The sequence below is a fragment of the Wolffia australiana genome, chromosome 13 (assembly GCF_029677425.1).
Source record: "Wolffia australiana isolate 7733 chromosome 13, ASM2967742v1".
In the NCBI taxonomy this organism is placed as follows: Eukaryota; Viridiplantae; Streptophyta; class Magnoliopsida; order Alismatales; family Araceae; genus Wolffia; species Wolffia australiana.
The window spans coordinates 11,454,103-11,475,826 of NC_135847.1; the positions used below are offsets into that span (position 1 = coordinate 11,454,103).

The window sequence follows — 21,724 nt, forward strand, 5'->3', positions numbered from 1 at the left end:
TCAAAAACCAAAATGCAGCAACTTGTCCAGTTCCAACTTTGGAAAGACTTTTTAATCTAGTTTTATGTTTCTCGCCAACATGGTTCCCTCAAGGTCATCTTCAATTTGGAGAAGCCCATTATTCAGCTAAAGTGATTCAATAATTTTGTTGGTGACCTTTTAAAATATAAAACACCGATCAGTAGAGTATAAATGAGCATTTAATACTTTTATCAATCGTTGATGATATAAGTTGTGATTTAAGATTTTGCCCATGTTGAACATCATGTAGAAATCCCACAGATCTGAAGAAGACAGACAATTCCAGAAAGGAGTATGTTTACCCGTATAGTAATCAACTTTCATATGGAATCACATAGTGAATAATGGGAGAAGATTGAACATTATGAATCATATGGTCAATTGCCCCAATGTCAGCTATCCAGTCCATCCTCAAATGAGACAATGATAATAAGATAGAAAAGGTAAAAATGTTCACTTGATTTAACGTTTGATGTAGAGCCAAGCATATTCATGATCCTTTCAACTTCCTCCCTCAGACTTCCTATTTCATATTGAAGGTTCATCACACATGGTTTCTTCTTGTAAGAGCAATTAGCGTCAAAGTCATCTTTTATTGCATCTTGGGAAGTTGTTGCTTTTGTTTGGATTGGACGAGAGGGCCTACCATGGAACTTCCATCACTGGTTAATATTGTGGTTCCTCTCATTTAAAATTTTCAGCGATGTAAATTTCTTTAGACCATTATCCCTTGTGGCTGATTCAAACACCACTCCTAATTTGTCTTCTTCTTCATGCAAATGTTTGATAGCCTCATCTATATTTAGTACCTTCTCCCTATTCAGTAGTTGGGTTTCACTGCCTCATATTCCATATTGAGAACCATCATAAATTCGTAGAGCCTGTCTTTCATGACATGTTCTCTCTAATCTAAATTTGGATTTCTAATTGGACAGTAGCGATTAATCTCTCCAAATGGCTTGTGGTTGGTTGACATATGCAAGAACAGTCCTCTCTCCCTGCACCTAGTTGGACTCTTCATTTGGAACTCCCTTTATGACAGTGATCCCAGATGTCTTTACCGCCAAACCTTTATGAGAAGGTCATATACTCCTCTCCAGCCATGCATCCTAAGAGCTAAACTTGAGTTAGGGCATATTACTTCTTCCAAACTTTGTGGCCATCTTCCATTAGATAAAACACAATATAAACATGGTCTAAATTTTATTTTCCTTCCACAATAACTCTGATATATTGGCCCCAATGTATAACATTAAGGCCACTATACCTCAATAGGTCTGTAATACCTGCAAAAATGATCTGGATTGTTTTTTCGTACACCTGGTGGACCTCTTGACTTCTATGACTACTTTGAGTTTTTCCTGATCCGGTTCCTTCTTCTCTGTCATCCATTGTAGGCCTTGATGCTCCACATGCAATACAATTCTTGATGTTGAGCTTTCTAGAGATGATAATAAGCATTCTAGAGATGTTGTGCTGGGCTGGCTAGGGACAATAGGTGAACATCACTCTAAGAACTGCTTTGATACCATGTTGATCATTAGATATTGAGCTTCAGACGCTCACCCCTTGGTCCATTTGTGTAATTCTGACCACCAGAAAGAAAACAATAAAATAACTGAGCTATCTATTCCAATTCGAATCCTCAATACATAAATGTATTGGGTAACAAGATAATTGGGTCTTGAAGAACCAATAAGATGGATCCAATAAGACTATGTCTCAGGAGGGAAATATCAAAATATAAGGACTTACAAGGGTTTAACAGAAATATATAGATAGAAACAAAGTATCACAAGGATCTCATAAGGGAATTCTTCTGAAACTATGTACTAAACCTGATGTCGTGGTTGCTATAAGCATTACAAGAAGATTTTACGCACACCTAGAAGACAAACATTAGATAAGTAAAAAATGCATACTTGAGTACTTGAGAAGGACTAAAGTTGAATTTTCAATTTATCAAGGAGAGGACGTAAAGCTTCAATTTACACTAACTTGAATTTTCAATCAGACTTAGATGATAACAAATCTACATCTTGATTCATGTTCACACTAAATGGATGCACATTATCTTAGCAGATTTCCAAATAGAGAACTACTACAGACTTGGCGATAGAAGCTTAATCTGTTGCAAAAGCCCATGCCACAAAGGAAGTAGAATGGTTGAAGAAACTCATAAGCAAACATGTCATTCTTCCTTCAATATCATACCATATTGATTCATCATGTGCCAACAATGGTGTGATAGCACAAGGGAAAGATCCACAATCTCATCAGAAGTCAAAACATGTTCTGTGGTGTTTTCATTTGACTAGGAAGATCATTGCTAGAGAAGAGATATTATGAAAGAAAGGGTTAATTGTTTGAAAACAATCACACTTCAATATCATGTTTAAGTTTATTGAAACAAATTTTCATTCATTATTCTTGTGTGGTGTTTATAAACAAGTGCTTGAATAAATGCAATGACTTAGTGAATTATGATGGGATTGTAATACGTAGATTCACATCTAAAGTATGCTCAAGATGGACATCAAATTGTAGGAAAATAATAACATTACCCATTCCCACTAATATGATGCATAAGGAAGATCTTCAAAGCTATTGGTGTGGAGATATAATATATAGAAATTGGGTGCTCTTTAGGAAAATATTTCCCTGAACTGATCCGTATGAATTTCTGAATGATGTTATGCCTAAATGTCATGGTAGTATAGATAGTACATTTAACTGAGATTGCAAGGGCATATTATGGATGGATGAATATGCTTTGACTAAGATGTGTGAGTCTCTAATCATGGAATTCAATCAAGTCTTAGTTCAGATATTGTACGGAGTATGATATCTGCCCTTGGTATAGGAGGAGATTGAGTTGAGAAAAAAAGATGTTGTTGCAATAGTGGACATATTGGAGAAGATGTTCTCCAATAGTCTGTGATACACATCAGTATTACCTTATTAGGGCTTGACAACTAACGATATCCTTAGTCATTCAAGAGTCTCAAACGGATCAAGTATTATACATACGTTGTAACCAATGCCAAAAAAAGGTTCCACGAGGCAGTTCAGTTACTACGATTTATCTTCAAGATCACCAAGCATAGCTTGGCACCACTTGGTCTGCAAATTGAACCTTCCAATTTGGTTAAAGTTATCATTGATTAGTTGATTTATTTTTTTATACTGTTTAATAAGGTTGGCCAATAAATTTTCTTGGTCCATTAAAGTTATTAATTAAAATGATTTAAGGCTTAGAGAGGCCGCACACACAAAATTATGTAATATCTCTAAAATAGAGAAAAATCATAATAGCTCAGGGAAAATAGATGCATTGTTTCATTAATCAGATGCATAATTAAAGGTTGAGAGTGCTACATAAATATATAATAAATATGATTATTATTAGTACCATCCTTGAGCTTGTGGGTTAGTGTTAGATTAAGTACTATCAAATGATGACAATGATCATCAAAATTTTACATCACGGTATGTGGGATATCAAGCATAGTATTAAATATGGCAGTATCACCACCAGAAAAATATGTCATGCAATGTCGCTCCAATTTTACTTCACGAATTCTCAAAATTTTGTGTCACAAACTGAAAATCATATTAATGAGATGATATTTTTTACAATACAATATATGAATATCAGATAATTTTGTCACGATATTAATGAGGTGAGATTAGTCTGAGAAATCCAAAAAAATTAAATATGAACTCAAAATTGATTTTTGACATGAATTCTTTTGTTATACCTGTTGTATCTCCTTCCATCTCATAAATCTGCATCTTTCTCTCTTTTTTACTTCCTCACCCTTCTCTCTAATACATTGGTTTATCAGCCTTGTCTCCAACTTCATGATCTAAGATTTTTTGCAAGAAGAATAATCCTTGGAGAGTCTTACCAAGCTTCTTTAGCATTTTTCTTGCCAAAAAAAGATTAACAAATATTATGAAAAAATATGACATAATTAAGGACATGATACATGTTTATCAGTTCCCTTTCAAGCATCATATTGATGACTGATCTTTATTTTTTCTGACTCATCGATACCTCAAAGGATATAATCGGTCAATCCATGGGGATTGAACATCAAAGGAAATTGTCTTATGTAAAGTAAAAATATAGCTTTAGTTTTCAGGAGGCAAACAAGCCCGATGTTGTGATAGTTGATGGTAATGATGCTCTTGACTATAATAAACTTTGCAGAAGACAATCTCTGGCAAGATCCATCATTAACTAGGATACCATGTGTAAGAAAAAACAAAGAAGATAGATATAAAGAACATTAAAATTATCTTTACTTTTAATGTGGGAAACATACCAGATGTTGTGCTAGTAGACGGGGATGATGCTCTTGAGTATACTAAACTTTTAGAGAGAACAACCACCATCAATATCCATTATTAACAAGGATATGATGTGTAAGAAAAAAAAAGAATATAGATATAAAGAGACCCAGTAAAAATATATTTTCAAACTTTAATTTGGGAAACATACCAGATGTTGTGATAGTAGATGGGGATGATGCTCTTGAGTATACTAAACTTTTAGAGAGGACAACCACCGGCAAAATCCATCATTAACTAGGATATCATGTGTAAGAAAAAATGAAGAAGACAGATATAAAGAGACCCAGTAAAAATGTATTTACAAATTTAATTTGGGAAACATACCAGATGTTGTGATAGTAGACGGGGATGATGCTCTTGACTATAATAAACTTAGGAGAGGACAGTCACCGGCCAGATCCATCATTAACCAGGATATCATGTGTAAGAAAAAATGAAGAAGACAGATATAAAGAGACCCAGTAAAAATGTATTTACAAATTTAATTTGGGAAACATACCAGATGTTGTGATAGTAGATGGGGATGATGCTCTTGAGTATACTAAACTTTTAGAGAGGACAACCACCGGCAAAATCCATCATTAACCAGGATATCATGTGTAAGAAAAGACATAGACGGCAGATATGAAGAGACTTATTATAATAAACCACCCTCCCATTGGCCACTCTATTGGTTGTTGGCCCGATGTTCTCCCTCGCTCTCTGTCTCTATCTATCACAACATATATATGTTTGTGTGTGTATAAATATATATATACCTGGATATGCCTCGTGTGCCATCTCTCTCAGTCATTTTTCTTTCTATATATATATATATTACTATATTTATTTCTCTATTCTTCTGTGTGTTTTGTCTTGTCTGGGCATTCATGGCATGGTCTCAAAGAGCAGTCCCTAGATGTTGAAAACTCAAAGACCCAATTCAATAAGTGGGGCCGGCCCATTAAGGACTGGGCCCATCTTCTCTTGATTGACTTAAAACGGTCAAGCCCTGCTAAAAAGATCGATTGGGTAGATCAATTTCCCAAATCGACGATAGCGAGAGGAATCTCGGGTCATCCTTCTTCTTCTTCATCTTCTTCCTTGGATCAGGAACTCAAATCAGGTTCTGCATTCATCAGCTGGGTCTGTATCCAAGGTAGAAGTTGTTTTTTTGATGATTTTAACCGTTGAAACGTCGTTTTTGATTGTTTTTTTGTTGTTGTTTAATGGTGGATTCAAAGCAGGGGGGAAGAACTTCCCGGGTTTCATCGATCGAGAGTTGGTGGGTGAATGCTCGATTTGGTGGAAACTCTTTTTTTTATCGTTGAGTTTATAGTTTAGTCGTAAAAATTTTATTTTGGGTATTTGGGCAGGTCGAACACACTTCATTCCCTGTTGGGTTTGAAGCAATGGAGGATCCGACGGTGAGGCTGCCGTATCTGGCGGCCCTGACTACTCTCCTCAGCTATGGCTTGCTGTTTGTGTTTGGTCAAATGAGAGATCTCTTCCGGAAGCTCGTCGATTGGTTTAATTCCGATTCTAAGAATCTGCAGGTTATATTTTGAGGAATAGAATGGCTATTCTTTTTATTCCTGAGAGTTGAAAAAGCTGTTCTTATCCATTCTAATAATCACGGAGTTGGATTTTCTTGGACCAGGGGTACGCTCCGATCTGCCTGGGACTCGAGGATTTCTACACTAGGCGTCTCTATCTTCGCATTCAGGTATTCCTGCTTCCTCTTCTCAACGAATCGATTATTATTGAATTTCGGGGTTGAATTTATTCATGCATTACTTAAGAAATCTACTGATTTTGTCTATCGTTGAAGGTTTTAAAGAGTTAACTGTAATTTTATCTTTTTCATATGATTCTGACTTGACCCTCGTCTTCAGGACTGTTTTAACCGGCCAATTTCTAGTTCTCCTGATGCGTGGTTTGATGTAGTTGAGCGCCACTCCAACGACAACAACAAGACATTGCAGTAATTAGAGTGTTTTTTAAAAAATATTTTGCTTGTGATTCATAAAAGGTCTCTGTATATGAAGTGTTTGCGGAATAATATTCGTCCATGCAGTCGGACAGGGAACACCAGCAAATGTCTCAATCTAGGATCATATAACTATCTTGGCTTTGCGGCATCGGATGAGTTCTGCACGCCTCGTGCAATTGAATCATTAAAGAGATACTCAGCAAGTACATGCAGCGTGCGTGCTGATGGAGGTAGTTATACTTTTCATTTAGAAGGAAGTAGGGCTCAGGATCAGATTAAAAATATCAATCTGATTTTGTCAGATTTGACAGATGATCAGATCGCAACTTAGGGGTGAACAATTGATGAAAGTTTCATTCAGATCATGATCTAGGATCATTGATTGTTCAAAATTTCCAGTCAGTCATCGGACAGATAAAAAAGTAATAAAAAGCCTGTCATCAATTGGCCCTCTTGATTGGATACGATTGATGAACAAATTGCGATCAAGAACGTTATGATTTTCAGTTTGGACTAAACATTCATGATCTGTTATCTCCAATCAATATAATTTTGTATTAGGACTAATCTGATCCTTGATCCCTCGATGGAGGATCATCAAGCAGACAAAAGATTCAATCCGAATAACTTTTTTCTTTATTATTCATTTGTGACTGCCCTTCACAGGCACTACTAATTTGCACGTTGAGCTGGAGGAATTAGTCGCAAGATTTGTTGGCAAACCGGCATCTCTAGTCTTTGGCATGGGTTATGTGACTAATTCCGCTGTTATTCCTGTTCTCCTTGGCAAGGTTTGGCCCAAATTCCAGGGACATGAGGCCTGTGGTAACAAATGTCTCCTATTAAACATAGGTTTCATCAATTCAATGTTCTTCTCCATGGTGTTCTACAGGGAGGATTGATAATAAGTGATTCATTAAATCACAATTCAATTGTCAATGGTGCTCGCGGGTCGGGGGCAACTGTTCGAGTCTTCCAACACAACAGTTAGATTCTCTTTCTTGTTTACCTTTCTCTCATAGAGTGGTATATAGTTTCGCTGATTTTTATCATTTCTGTTCTTAGCTCCATCTCACTTGGAGGAGGTGCTGAGGGAACAGATTGCCAATGGGCAGCCGCGAACTCACAGGCCATGGAAGAAGATTATTGTCATCATTGAAGGAATATACAGCATGGAGGGGGAGCTTTGCAAACTTCCTGAAATCATTACGGTTTGCAAAAAATATAAGGTTAAAAAGCAACCTGTCGACTTGTCTTGAGTCTCCCTATTTTAAGTCAAAGTCTTCATATGCACGCAATCTTCTTTCTCAGAAAAAAACGCTTGCATATTCTTTCATTCTCCTGCTTTTCTTCATGATTGGTTTGCAGTTTTGACTTAGTTTTTCTTTGAGAATTGTTATTTTTGTACCTGCGGTTAGGCCTATACATACTTGGATGAAGCGCACAGCATAGGCGCAGTCGGAAAATCAGGTAGAGGAGTTTGCGAGCTCCTTGGTGTGGACACTTCTGATGTAGATATAATGATGGGGACCTTCACAAAGTCTTTTGGTTCGTGTGGTGGATATATTGCAGCTTCGAAGGTTTAATTCTGACCTCATGTAGCATTTTTTTATTTTCCCCTCCACAAAATGAGACTTCTGGTTTCAGGAAATCATTCAATACCTCAAGCACAATTGCCCAGCTCATCTCTATGCCACATCCATGTCAGCACCTACAGTCCAACAGGTCATTTCTGCCATGAAGGTCATCCTTGGGGAGGATGGATCAAATAGAGGTAAGCAATACGCTCTTTTCCAAAGCTTCATGAGAACAAATAATTATTTCTCAGGGAGCTTCTATTAATAATGTTCTGCATTCAGTGTTGTCTAACTTTATCTCTTCGAGGCTTCATCTAAGAGTACCATGTTTAAGATATTTGACAAGTACTAGAGGTGCGGCTCTCTGTTATAATCCATACGGAGATCTAACAAAAATCTAGAAAAGGAAGAAGCTAAGAGGAAGAGGTAAAAAGTTAAAACAGCCTAGGCCTCAAGAACTTCCGAATGGAGAGTTTTTCCCCTAACAACAGCTGGATACAACTACCGATGCCCAGAAAATCTCACATGATCAATCATCAAAAGTATCTCAAATGACTGGAGAAAGGGGTATTATATCCCTAAGATTGTTAAAGAATCACTTATTTCTTCCACCTAGAGCTCAGTTGTTGACTGAGCCTCGTTGTCTGTGTCTTCTGTAATGAATCCTTATCAGGATTCTATTATCGCACTCAGCCAGACTCTTGCCAAGCGCTGCTGGTGTAGCGTTCCTGTAGCCTCCATCAGCCGCATGAGGATTTAGAAATGAAAAACCTTTAGTTTAATTTTGTGAGAGATACGTTCAAATATGAGTTGCACAAAGCTGGCCCCACTATGAGTCATAAGTATGGATAATTAAGAAATAAGAAGAAAGGACTGGACTTACGATTTCTGATATGGGCTTGATCACTTCTGACCTAAAATTGGTTACAAAGGAAAACACCCGTAAAACAAACTAAGGATAGTGACTGTCTAACAATGTCTTGAGGGTGAGTCTTTGTTCTTTCTTGTTAGGTAAAAAGGGAGCTTAAGTTTCCAAATCTTTCAAACCGTTCTGTAATTTTAAACCTTTCAAACCTTAGGGCATTAGATAATTTCTTGTCAGGATGGGTATTTGATGATATCCATAATAGTTCTTTGCCCATTTCCTTTTAATTAAACTAAGGATTGGTATTGCGTAGAAATCCTATTCTATATATTTGTCTCTTGAAGCATATTCTACAAAATACACTAGTATCAGCACACTAGTGTAACGGATCCCATTAGAACTCTGAAGTTAAGCGTGCTTGGGCGAGAGCAGTACTAGGATGGGTGACCGTCTGGGAAGTCCTCGTTGGTGACCACAACATGGGCTTGTGATCACAGTTCAATATTTCAAAAAAAAAAAAGCATATTCTACAAAATGAGAATTATCACATATCCTTTTACTGCCCTGTTCTCTCGTCTTTTTCCACACGTTATCAGAGCAGCACACCAGATCTTGACTTGTGACGAGTCCTCCCGAATAGAATGTTCCCGGATGCCTCAGCAGCATGCACTATGTATGCCAGGGGTGAGGAAGACTACTCTCTCCTTTTCTTTGCATGTCAGTTCTCACAGGAGACATGGGCCTCGCAGAAGCTCCCTTGGGTGGATGTCTCCTAAGATGAGGACTTTCAGGGCTCTCTCAGGGGAGGCAGGCCCAGGAAGAAGAGGGAGCAGTGACGGATCCTCGTGATCACAGATCTAGGGTGATCTTCCATATTTTCTTCAAAAGAAGAAAGAAATGATAAATCTTGCTTCTACATCTAGAATTTCTCTCTTATGTGGCCGCACCATTTTCTCTCTCCTTCCAGTTTTTCTTCTTCTTCATTGTTCTATACCTTTCTCAAGTTCAGAAAGCTTATTTTTCTGACAAGAAGGTGATTCCTCATAAATTTCAGAAGCCGCTTATGATGATCTGCCTGTATTTGATTATAGCTGTTAAATTTATTTCTGCTATTAGTCCAGTAAATGGACCACATATTAAAAGTGGTCCATATTGTTTGTTTCTTTATAATAATAAAATGCAGTATGTGGACCATGGTAAAACTGGCCCATCTGAATTTTCCTACGTGACTTATTCCCAGAACATGTCATGCTAGTAAACAGGGTCCAACTGTTCTGTAAGTGGCTGGTATTTGATCCAGCGTAGAAGAATAGAATAGTGTGCTTTTTTGGGTTAATTCAAACCCTTGCTGCAAAGGGGGTCTCTGTGTCTACCACAGGGAGGAGCATCAACAGGAATGGAAGAAGGAATCCCGCCATGAATTTAATCAACTCGATTAAATCAACCCGAATGACTAAACATTGCAGCATCAACTAGTGCTCTCATTCTTTGCCAGTTTAGACATTATGTGAAGTTAATCTGAGATCTGCCTGACATTTTCTCACCTAAATATCCATTGCTCTCACTATCCTTCTATCAATCCCTGATGCATCTCCCTTTAAATTCGTAGAGAAAATTCAGACAAAGCTTGAATAGGGTTTGAAGAAATACATCACTTTCATTGAGTGACTCAAGGGCTCTGTGTGCCTCCTTTGACCTGTAGAAAGGATTACGTTTGGCCATTTAAGTGATGGGACGTGCAGTAGCTGTGCAAGTCGCAAAAAAAGCAGTAATAAACTCACACAATTCCCAACCCGTTTATAGGTATTTCTATCATTTCACCCTATTAGGGTGTTTTTATTTTCATGTTTCGATTTAAATAGCGTGAGGGCTTGTCACCTGTTAAATATTGTTCAACTTCAAAGTCATGTCTCGTTGAAATTGACAATAAGATTTACATTCTTTAGGGTGTCTGTTGTTGATGTCGATTGGGTTCCGTGGATAGTTGACGTTGGAGTGACCAACCTCAAAAGTATTATCTTGTACAATGATCGATTTGTCAACCAGCATAGTTGATGTCAACTTTGATGATGACAGAAGTTATGAACCTGTGGACGGTTGGCATTGATTTTGATGTTGTAATTGACTTGTCATCAGCCATCAACCAATATTGACTGGGCATGCAGAACCCCAAATAGGATAGTCATCCTGTTAGAGTCCTGATAAGGGACGCATCGCAGAAGACCTGGTCAAGAAGGCTCTGTCAACAACTGATCTTTAGGTGAGAAAATAACTGATTCTTGAAAATAGGATTATAAATACCCCTATGTATGGTCATTAGAGACAGCTTTTGATGAATGATCTTTTTGTGGTTTCTTGGCACAAGTAGCTTTATCTGGCTGTTGTGAGGCAAGAACTCCCAATTTTGGATGTTCTTGGGGGTTTGTTCACTTATGACTCTCTCATCTCTCTTACCTCTTTCATCTCTCCCATTCTCCTCTCTCCCTCATCCCATTTCTTGATTTCGTTAGATCTACATGGGGATTGTAACACATCTATAAGGGAATGCTGCCAAGAAGCAACGTTGTAGTACTCCCGTTAAACTACCTCTTATCAGCGAAGTCATCCCCCTTTTATCCTCTGTAACAGCCATTCCACCATGTTCTTTCTCTGTCACCTCAGCCAATATCTTACCAAAAACTTATGTTGTAAAACTTCCTTAATTATTTGAAGTTTGTGTAAGAGTTCTCTTAATCCTTTAGGTTAATAAACTTTTCCTTGCTTGGGTTTTCTCAGGGGCGCAGAAGCTCACCCAGATTCGTGAGAACAGTAACTTCTTCCGATCAGAGCTTAAAAAGATGGGGTTTGAAGTACTGGGAGATAACGACTCACCTGTCATGCCAATAATGTTGTACAATCCTGCAAAAATCCCTGCTTTCTCAAGGGAATGCCTTCGGCAGAACGTAAGTTTATCGTTGTACCCACCAAGTTGATTTTCATTCTCTTTACTAAATCCCTAACCTGAGTAGATCCAATTTTGAATCCCCATCTTTGATTTTGATTTTTCCAGAAAAATCTTTGATTGCCTTCTCTTAATTCACGGAGAAAGTTGAATATAAATTATAAAATAAGCATAAACTTTGGGGCTTGATCTATTTTCCTTATTATAGTTACTTGGCTTTACAAAAAAAAACATGGTCTTGTTATTTAAATGACCAGGTTGCAGTTGTGACCGTGGCATTCCCTGCCACGCCGCTGCTCCTTGCTAGAGCCAGAATCTGTATATCTGCTGCCCACACCAGGGAAGACCTCGTCAAAGCCCTGAAGGTGATTGAAATTCAATTGTTTTTAACGCTTTTCTCGACTTAATTATCCCCTTATTTCTCTTGACAGCCTCATTTTTTTTCATCATGTTTTGGGTTTTTTTCTAGGTCATTAGCAAGGTCGGAGATCTGGTGGGCATCAAGTATTTCCCCGCCGAACCAGAGAAGGACCAATCTGACCCATTCAGAAAGAAGCTCCAATGAAGCGATCCACCGTATTTCTCTCTACCCATCTATCTATCATCTCTCTTTCTTTCCCTGTGCTGGAACTGTATCCATGGCCTCAGTGGCAGAAGACTGGTCCAGAACTGGGAGAGTATGTAATTCTGGTTATGGCCTGTACAGCTGCATTTACAACTGAATTAATTTCTTTCTTTTGATAAACCAAGGGGCAAGTTTGTAAATAGGTGGAAGGGTTCGCTGAGATTGGGATTATATTGGAAGATGACTCAAGAGAATTGATTAGTGCCAAGAGAATATCTGAAGTTAGGTGATGGTCTTTTATGTCATCCTGTGATGTGATCATGGTGTGATGTGTTCCATAAGGATGATACAATGACAAAATTTGCAAACTTTAAGGATCCTGATGTCACATCAGACATGGCGATTGATGACAATGATGTTAGGTTGATTTTGCCAACTGACTGTCATTGTCTTGTCACCATCCTGTCATGTCCAGATGTGCTAGTCCCTGATTTAGAGTTGTGTTTGCTTCCATCTTGGTATATGAAAGTGGTCAAACATATACAAAATATCTGGGAAAAGGGGACAGATTCAGATGCCAATATCAAATATTAGATACCAGGATGGATAGTGCAACCCTGTAAATACAGAAATCAGATGCCACATATCAGACACTCGATATCCAGATATCGTTAAAGTCATTAATTAAAATCAAGAACTCATTCACATTTTAGATTCAATGCATACCCACAATACCCTTCTTAAAAGGTATAAATCTTTTAAGTTGATCTAGGAGTGTGATTAAAAGATCTACTTTTTAAACTTATAGGTGAAAAATGGTTATTGTGAGATAAGCTTAAAAGATCAAAATGAAAATTGTATCTTAGATCATTAAGATCAAAATAATGAATCAAGACTCTTGCGTCATTTAATCCCTACTTTTTCAGGGCTAATCATGGCATTTATGGTGAACCTCAGCAACAAGTCTTTGCATCCCATATCAACAACATTAGAAATTACATTGTGTATATAAGGTATGGTTCTCAAACCATGCACAAACAAACCATACCTGATGTCTTACACTCCTCATTGGCACACATGGCCACCACTTGGGAGCCAAATGGAAGTCAGCAACCGGGCCCAGGTACCTCTCCCATCAGACTTGGATAAGTCATGTCCTGTTGACCGAGATACAGACTGGCCAGTTTCAATTAAACTGTCTATATAATAGACTGGTTATATTCAAGTTGTTGAAAGTACTGAGTCATGTTTTAATTAAATACTAATTTATTAACGTTTGAACAATGGCGTTACATGTTAGAAAATTTAACATTGTACACTCATTAAATTTATTTATATTCATTCTGTGCCATTTCTTTTATTCCATGATGTTTAATAATAATTTTAAAAACCCTTTAGTTGTTTAATATTATTCACCAATTTCTAACAGGAGACTTTGAATTTTGAATTTAGGAATTAGGGATTATTCTGGTTTAGTTATCAGGTTATAGATGATAATTTATCGGGTTCATACATTAAAATCTCAAAAGCAGGCACTAAAGAGACACTAGCGCCTGATCCAATCAAAAAGGCCCACAACTTTCCAAAGTCTATGGTTTAGATCCATGAGGGGTTTTCAGGAAGTTGATCATCTTGTGTGTAGTGAATATAAAAACAGTTGTAGAAATTAGTTATAATGGTGATACTTAGCTCTGATCAGAATCTGACTCTGGTCATAAGTCAATCATCAATCAGATTCTGATTATGATAAAAGGTATAGAGATAGTTCCATCAGCCATCTTCTGAGCCGCATCAACTAGAGGATATTAGCAATCAATTAAAGAGAGATTTTTTGAAATATAGAGACTTGATTGGATAGAGATTAGTTGATAGGTAGATATAGGATGCTAAAACATGATCAATAACGTTAAATCATGTGTATGTCCTAGCGTGATTTCCATATCATCTTGTTTCACTGTTCATGTTGTCATCATCACCCTACCCTCATTGTTGCCCACATGTCAGTTGTCTTTTACACGCCATTGCAATGTCTGGAATTTTCTGGGATGCCCTAATTTTTTAGGATATGATTGGGTATAGTGTATTTATTATCGACTATGCATTTATTTTTAATTTTATACCTTAATACCAAATGGCAAGAAAGTTATAAATGTATGTTTTATGTGTTTCATTACGTTCATATTTATTTTTATTTGAATTTACACCTAAATTATCATAATCATGTATGAGAGATCGGGTAATCTGTTATTCACATACAATAACTATTATTGGCGTCCAAAATCTGAAACATCATTAGATGCTTCTTTTAGTCCAGATGCAGTAATTTTCGGTCAGGCCTATTAATCTTATTTTGGTGTTAGTCCTGATATCAAGTATGCGACAATATTATATTTTACAGTATTATATTTGATATCGGGTAAAATGAGGATGGTATGTGTTATCAGTAATATGGAGGATTTGGACATCATATGGATAAAAATAATGTGGGAAATATCAGATATTGAGAAAGATATCAATGGGGTGTAGACAATGGCAAATGAAAGTATCAAATATAAGAATATGTTATCTATACCAAGATTCAAGGTATGGCTCTCAATTGTCGATATCTAGATATCAGAATGTTTTTTTGTAAAGAAAATTATTCTATATATTGTTAGATGCCACCTTGATATTGAATTTTTAATATTATCCTCTATGAGAACTCTCAATATGCATAAAGTGAGGAATTGGTCCACATGAACTTTGAGAGGTTGCCAACTACATGGTTGAGTCCCCTCCTGGATTGTGTCTCAAATAAACAAGAAATTAGGGTTAAACAATTTTTTATGAATTTTATTTCTTCAAAGATATTTAAATGTATCCTTACAAGAATGTATCAAGGTTTAAAAAAATATTGAAAGAATGCATTTTTAGTTTATTTATATTTTTAGTATTTATCTTTAATTTATATGAATTAAATCTTCATAAATGAAAGAAATGAGCAGCAAAAGTCAAAATAACTCTTAAATGTAGAAAACATATTTATTCTATTTATTATAATAATTTGGGAATCTTTTAGTATTAATAGTAGTAAATACTGCATAACTTCAATTAGAATACCTTAGCTAGTGCTTTGGTAGGCTAGATAATGGTGGATTTCTGTGAGCATGTATGTTGTGCATGAGGGGAGTGGGGCAGAGTTGGTTTTACCATCACTGATTGCAGTGGAAATGGTGGTGGATACACACCAGCAAGTGAAAATCGTGTGGTGGAATGAGAGATGCAAACTTAATTCAACAAGTAGACAGAAAATGGAAACATAAGGGGTCTATGAGGAGGAGCTTTGATGGTGGCACATAGGAAGGTGAAAACCTAGAGAATATCAGACTAAGCTTACCGTCACATTCCCAACCCCCCAAGTGGTGCTTTTTCTTTGTGACTCTTGGTCAGATCAATCCTCCTTCAATCCTTGATTTTTAAAGTCGAAGAATGAGTCCTAACAAGATTTTGAATGAGAAAGTCACTCCAATAAACTTAGTTAAGAAAAGAATCCAGGGTGTATTTTTCTTTATTATTTCTCTACTCTTGTATCCATGTCACAGATCTTCGTGTACATTAAAATCTAACTCTAAAAACTGAGCTCCAACGCGCTGCTGACTAGTGTCCTTGAATTCTCCAAAAAGTGCTAATCATTGGCACTAAAATCTATGCATTTTATCAAATGTTAGTCTCATATCTGAAGTATCACAAAAATTACCCAAATCATTGGCACAAAAATCTGAATTTAAACCTTTATTCAAATCTGAATTAGACATGATTGGCAGAAAAATTCTTCATGAAAAATTATTAACACAAAATTTCCAAAAATTAGCCAATTATTTGGACACATGGACCTGAAAAAAGAATATAATAAATGTAATTTATTTGATTTTAATGTGTGTTTTCTCAGGTCGAAGTGCATCTCGCCATGCTCCCTTGGCACATTTCAGGGTCAGGCTTAGGTCCATTTATTACAAATTACATATGTAATGCATGTAAGTTACAATTTATCTCTATTTAAATACACCTTTTCTTATATTGAATAGGTATTTTTTAGTTACGAATCATGCTAAGTGGCCAATTCAATTGCCTCAATTACTCATTGACCACAGCTAATTATTCACCCCAATCCAAACAAATCAGATTTTGATACCTCAAAGAACATATAAAAACCTCCTAAATGTATTTATATAAATTAAAATTCATCTTTAATGGAAAATATTCTTTCTAAAGTACCATTAATTTGAGTCGAATCATAATATCATTATAAAAAATAAATAATTAATTAAGATTAAATAACAGTAATTTATCCTCATTTTAATGAGAATAAAATTTTAAAAGATGTGATATTATTGATAAAATTAGCATGTGATTTCTGATCATTAGTCACATGTTTGTTCTGACATGGAAAGTCTAGTCTTGATTCTTGGTGGGCTATTTTTCAACATTTTACAAGTCAATGCATAATTTAATTATGTAAAAAACCCTCAATAATAAAAAAAACAGAAAAAAATAAAGAAAATAAGATCCATCTGCTTCTCTCATTTTTTTAGGTTTCTTCCTTAATTTCATTTTTAACTCTTATTATACGTTTTAATGGTATCCACTTCATTGATATTCGGATTACTCTTTCCTTTTCTCTTATTTTTAATTATTATTTGATATTATATTTTATATGCTGATTAGAAAATATTTAATTAAGGTAAAAAGATAAATGGATACCAACTGATTGTATAAGGTCATGTGTATGAAAGAAGAGCACATTAACATTATCAAAGTTGATTCAAGGATTACTGCAATTAGTTTTAAAAAAATTATTCATATTGAGAATATGTTGCCCATAAAATACTACAAAATGCCGTACATTGCTTTATTTTTTTCCAGTCAGATCCAATACATCGTGAAACTAAATTATTCACATGATTATAGCGCATCTCGAGAACTAGTTATTTGAAAACTTATATGTTTGACTTCGATATTGAATATTAGCTTCTTTGGCCATTTTTCCTCAGATTTGTGTTGGAATTAAAATCATCTCATACTATATAAAAAGCACTTAAATATGTAACATTATTGGAGTACCTAAAAGATGAAAAAAATAAATGCATCCATGTGAAACTTTTATCCTCAAATCCAATTAAAATTTGAGGCATACCCTGATAGTCTTTTGGTGCAAAAAGTAGAAATTAAAGTATAACCTTTTTAATATTCATGAATTTTGACATATTATCATGGAATAAATATTAAACAAGGGGACCTGTATCGAAAGTTGGAGGTGGAGACCCTAAAGTTCCATATTACAACTACTACATTTTCTGTTGCCAATCAAGTTTTCACAACGTTAGTAAAGACTAGCCCATCAGGGGTTTGCGTTGACTTTTTTATCATCTGCTTATTTAAAATAAATAAATATGAATAAAATTATGGTTATTAAAACAAATTGCACTACAAGCATTGGAACATTATAAATACAAACATCAGGTTGATTCAAAAACCCCTTCTTCACTTTGTAAATACATAATAATGAGATTTTACCAATGACTGTTGTTTGAATGGATCCAGCACTCCACTATGATGAGAGGTTCAATTATCATGGCTGATAGGCGAGTGCTTTTGTACACAATGATATGAATCCCTGAAAAAAGTAACCATTCCACCTGAACACCTGCCGCAGTAATTCTCTTGTAACACCTGAAACTGAGGGGAACTGGTATCCCCATGCTGGACTACCAGAGTGAGCATGTAAAGGCTTCCTCATCAGGTATAACTTCTTCTAGACATGCACCAAACTCTTACATACATGACCTGGCAGTAGTCAAAGAAATGGGGCCTTCTACATGGTGCTCCAACTCATTTGACTTTGTAGTTGTTTCCCTGAGATGTACAAACCCTTTGAGCAAATGAGTCAGAAGGAAAGAGACCTCAAACATATCAAGTTGTTGCCTCTTTGACTCTATCACCAAGCATTGAACTGTTATGACAGGAGTCCATTAGTGCTGCTGTCATGATGGCTTTGATAATATGATAACTGTTGCATTACTATCATTATTTTTTAAAAAATTATTGGTATTAAAAATTATAAGTTCACATAAATGTTAAATTGATTAAACCTATTATTAGAATGAAATTATTATTTTTCGGTACTTTTATGATTTTTTCTAAGATCTGATTCATATTGATATTAGTTTTTAATGCTATATATTTTTATAAATTATTTTGAGGTTTGTTTCATTTTAAGTGTTTTTTCCTACTATTAGTCATGTCTGACATGCAAATTATTTTAATGGTGTCCAATAGCTGTTTCTCTACAATTATTTCCTGTGGTGATCATTCAGATAAGGTGATGTTATGGCTGCAAATCACGATGCCACACTGCACCAATCACAAGCTGGCATTTCTCTTTTGTTTGCATGCAGGGACTCATGGGGTGAAGAGAACAAAGGTGAGATTAAACTCAACGATAATGCAATTAAAAAGTAGAACCAAGTGGAAGCACAAAATAATTATGATTTAAATCATCACAATGCTTTATGAAGCCCAAAAAGTGTGTGGATATGTGGTCTCATTTCATTACCCGAGATAAGAAAATGGATCGAAGTGTTGTTTGCAAGAAACTTTGCCAAGTCATACATCAAATATCAGATGAATGATGAGTTATCTTATTACTTCTTTGAAAGGACATGGGTTAGATCACAAAATGAACCAAGGAAGACCCAAAAACCAGTCCAACCACAGGAGAGAATTTTGGAGAAAACAGGATAAAGACCTTAAAAGATGCGGCACTGGTGCTAATGAGGAGAAAGAAAATAATGAAAGCAATATCCCAGACTATGCCAATTTCAAACGTTCATATATGACAATGGAGATGGCAGATTGAGCTAAAAAATTGGGTGCAGCTACTTATTTTATCCCTCTAACCATGTGTGATCTCACTTGTAAGGGACATACTGAAAATTATAAAAATCATGTTTCAAGATGTGCCTACCTTAGTAAGCCAAGTGAAAAATAGTGAGTTGGAGATCCATCAAGGAGTTCTTTATGATATTGGCTTGTTGAAGAGGAGCAACATAGAAGATGAGGACCTCACATAGCTTCAGGAATCAATCTTTAATTCTCTGTAAAAATAATAACAATCCCTTTCTCACCTCAAAAAAAGTGAGAACAATAAATGAAATTACTTCTACACCAATGGTTGTGAATGTTTTGTCTCAAAAGCAATGTTATACAACTTTGTTCACGAATAAAAGAAATGCGAGCATAGAAATCTGAGAAATTAGAACCCCTTTTTTGAGATGTGAATATTTCTTGGAAAGAACCTAATGGAAGGTTGATAACCCACTATATAAGGCCTTCTCCATAATAAAGCTGATTGTTCAGATCTGACGAATCAAAAGATATTTTCAACATTGTTAAGATGAAGTATTCTTATTTATTTACATGTTTAGGGTAGTCAAAAAATTTCTCATTGGCAGCACTTCATCTGACCATAGATGAGAACTAATTTTTCTTCTATAATAGCTCATTCTTTAATAACTATAGATTCTTTCAGTTTATTTCAGCACTTGAAAGTGTACATTTGCGTACTCCACCAAAGAAGTACATATAAACCTACATCAGTTTTAGCAACATTATTGACCAATTCCATAATTAGTACAGCTTTACCCACTCTAGCTCCCTAAAATAGTTTTTATTTTCCTCCACAATTATAATGACCATAGTACCACATTCCTGTTTCAAAGAGTGGTAAGTATCTAACTGGATAAATGCTGGTGTTGATCTATTAGTAGGAGATGTTGTAATAGTAGATACAGGACCTAAATTATGAAAAAAAAGTCTCCAAAATATATAAATTCCTCCAAGAGTGACTCCATTTAATGTAGCACATAGAGGAGCTCCCATGTCAATTCCTCACGTTTGATCATCTGTAGGATTCATAGCTACACCTCTACTAATATTTCAGATAACCTTGCAAGGTAGGCACAATTTTATGAGCGGTGGATGATCTTGGAACAGTGTTAAGTCTAATACTTAATAATTTGGCAGGAATCTTTTTAAGGGCATGTTTACAATACAGATGCGGGGATCAGCTGGATCATTGATTGATTACATAACAGCTCCCTCATCCTTAAACACACCTAAATTTGGTCACTCCTAAATGCTCATAAGCTTATTCCTCTCCATAGAAATTTGAGTTTTAATTCATCTTTTTTTAGAAAACTGTGTTTGCTAATCACTATATCAAAGAACAGATTCACACCATGTAGGATTTGAACCCTGGACATTGGGTTTCAGAGACCCACATTCTATCAAACTGAACTAAGAGCACTTCTTATGATGGAAGATATAATTATATAAACAAGAACTTTTTCTTAATGGCAAAGAGTCACACTGTTTTATTACTAATAAAAACAACAACCAAAGTTAGTTCAGCACTTGTGAAGCAATTAGCTGCAAGACTGACCAATGGTTTGGATTGAGAGAGGCACAAGATTTATTTAAAGCGTCGGTCAAAAGCAAGGGAGAAGGTTGAGGGATTGGCTTGGAAGAGACAGGAACAAGCTTGAAGAGTCGAGGATTATAGGCTGCACACACAAGACATGGGCTAGACCAGCCGCAAGGATGAAGCTGGATGGGATCTAGATGGCTGAAAATCATAGTGGATTTGGGGCATGGGCGCTCAATGTCGTCCCACCTTCCATGGGCTTAGTTCAAATTCTGAGATAGGAGAGGACTTAATTGATGGATAAGGATGGCCTAAGCATTAGTTTATTTTAGTTGAATTCTGAGATTAGGCCACTTTTGTAGTAAACATACCCAATGGTTGCTTTAATTTGATCGAGAGGCAATTCAACAATTCAATTCAAAAGATGCCAAGCCATTTCCTCCAGTCTACCTCTTATGCGTACCATAATTTAACTCATAGACAGCTGCTAAACGTGAATAATGCTCTTTAGTTTATCATGTCAGATAGGATGTTGATCCGTGACCTGTCTCAAAAATAAATTAGCCATCATGTCTGCCCGTTGCTTGATCAAGATATTTTAGTTTTGGTTTTTGTTCGCAACGGAGGCATGTGTAGATACCCATCACCAATCATTGTAAATAATCTATAATGATGGAGATATTTTTCTGCTAGTAGCTTTGGTCCCCAAAAACTATTTTTTGGCTCACTTTGACGTGTTATCCAAGCTCCACCCACATTTATGTTGAGACTGGACTGTACTCCTGGATGCAATCACACTTCTCAGCATTAGAGTTTGATCTCATTTGTGGGCATAATTATTATGGAGAAAATTCAACTAAAATAAAATAAATTGTAACTATAATAAACGAAAACAAGACATAAATATCATTTGCAAAAATTTAAAACAAAATTTGAAAGTAAATACATTAGAAGAAGAAATTT

General features: G+C 35.8%; 1 protein-coding gene and 1 pseudogene across 4 annotated transcripts; both read left to right on the top strand.

Moving 5' to 3' along the window:
* The first annotated feature begins 5,317 nt into the window (after positions 1 to 5,317).
* LOC144711090 (long chain base biosynthesis protein 2d) lies at positions 5,318 to 12,480 on the top strand. Of its 4 annotated transcripts, none has more exons than XM_078585014.1 (14): positions 5,318 to 5,518; positions 5,604 to 5,644; positions 5,736 to 5,915; positions 6,020 to 6,085; positions 6,255 to 6,343; positions 6,437 to 6,582; positions 7,019 to 7,143; positions 7,245 to 7,338; positions 7,418 to 7,581; positions 7,771 to 7,932; positions 8,000 to 8,126; positions 11,570 to 11,736; positions 11,993 to 12,100; positions 12,205 to 12,480. In XM_078585014.1, exons 3-14 carry the CDS (start codon positions 5,772 to 5,774, stop codon positions 12,298 to 12,300), a joined length of 1,488 nt encoding a protein of 495 aa, XP_078441140.1. In that variant the 5' UTR covers positions 5,318 to 5,518; positions 5,604 to 5,644; positions 5,736 to 5,771; the 3' UTR covers positions 12,301 to 12,480. The 4 variants fall into 4 exon arrangements, with proteins under 4 accessions (XP_078441140.1, XP_078441138.1, XP_078441142.1 ...); XM_078585012.1 differs by having other exon boundaries at positions 5,607 to 5,644; XM_078585016.1 differs by having other exon boundaries at positions 5,396 to 5,505.
* Positions 9,155 to 9,266, top strand: LOC144711519 (5S ribosomal RNA; annotated as a pseudogene).
* Positions 12,481 to 21,724: the final 9,244 nt, after the last annotated feature.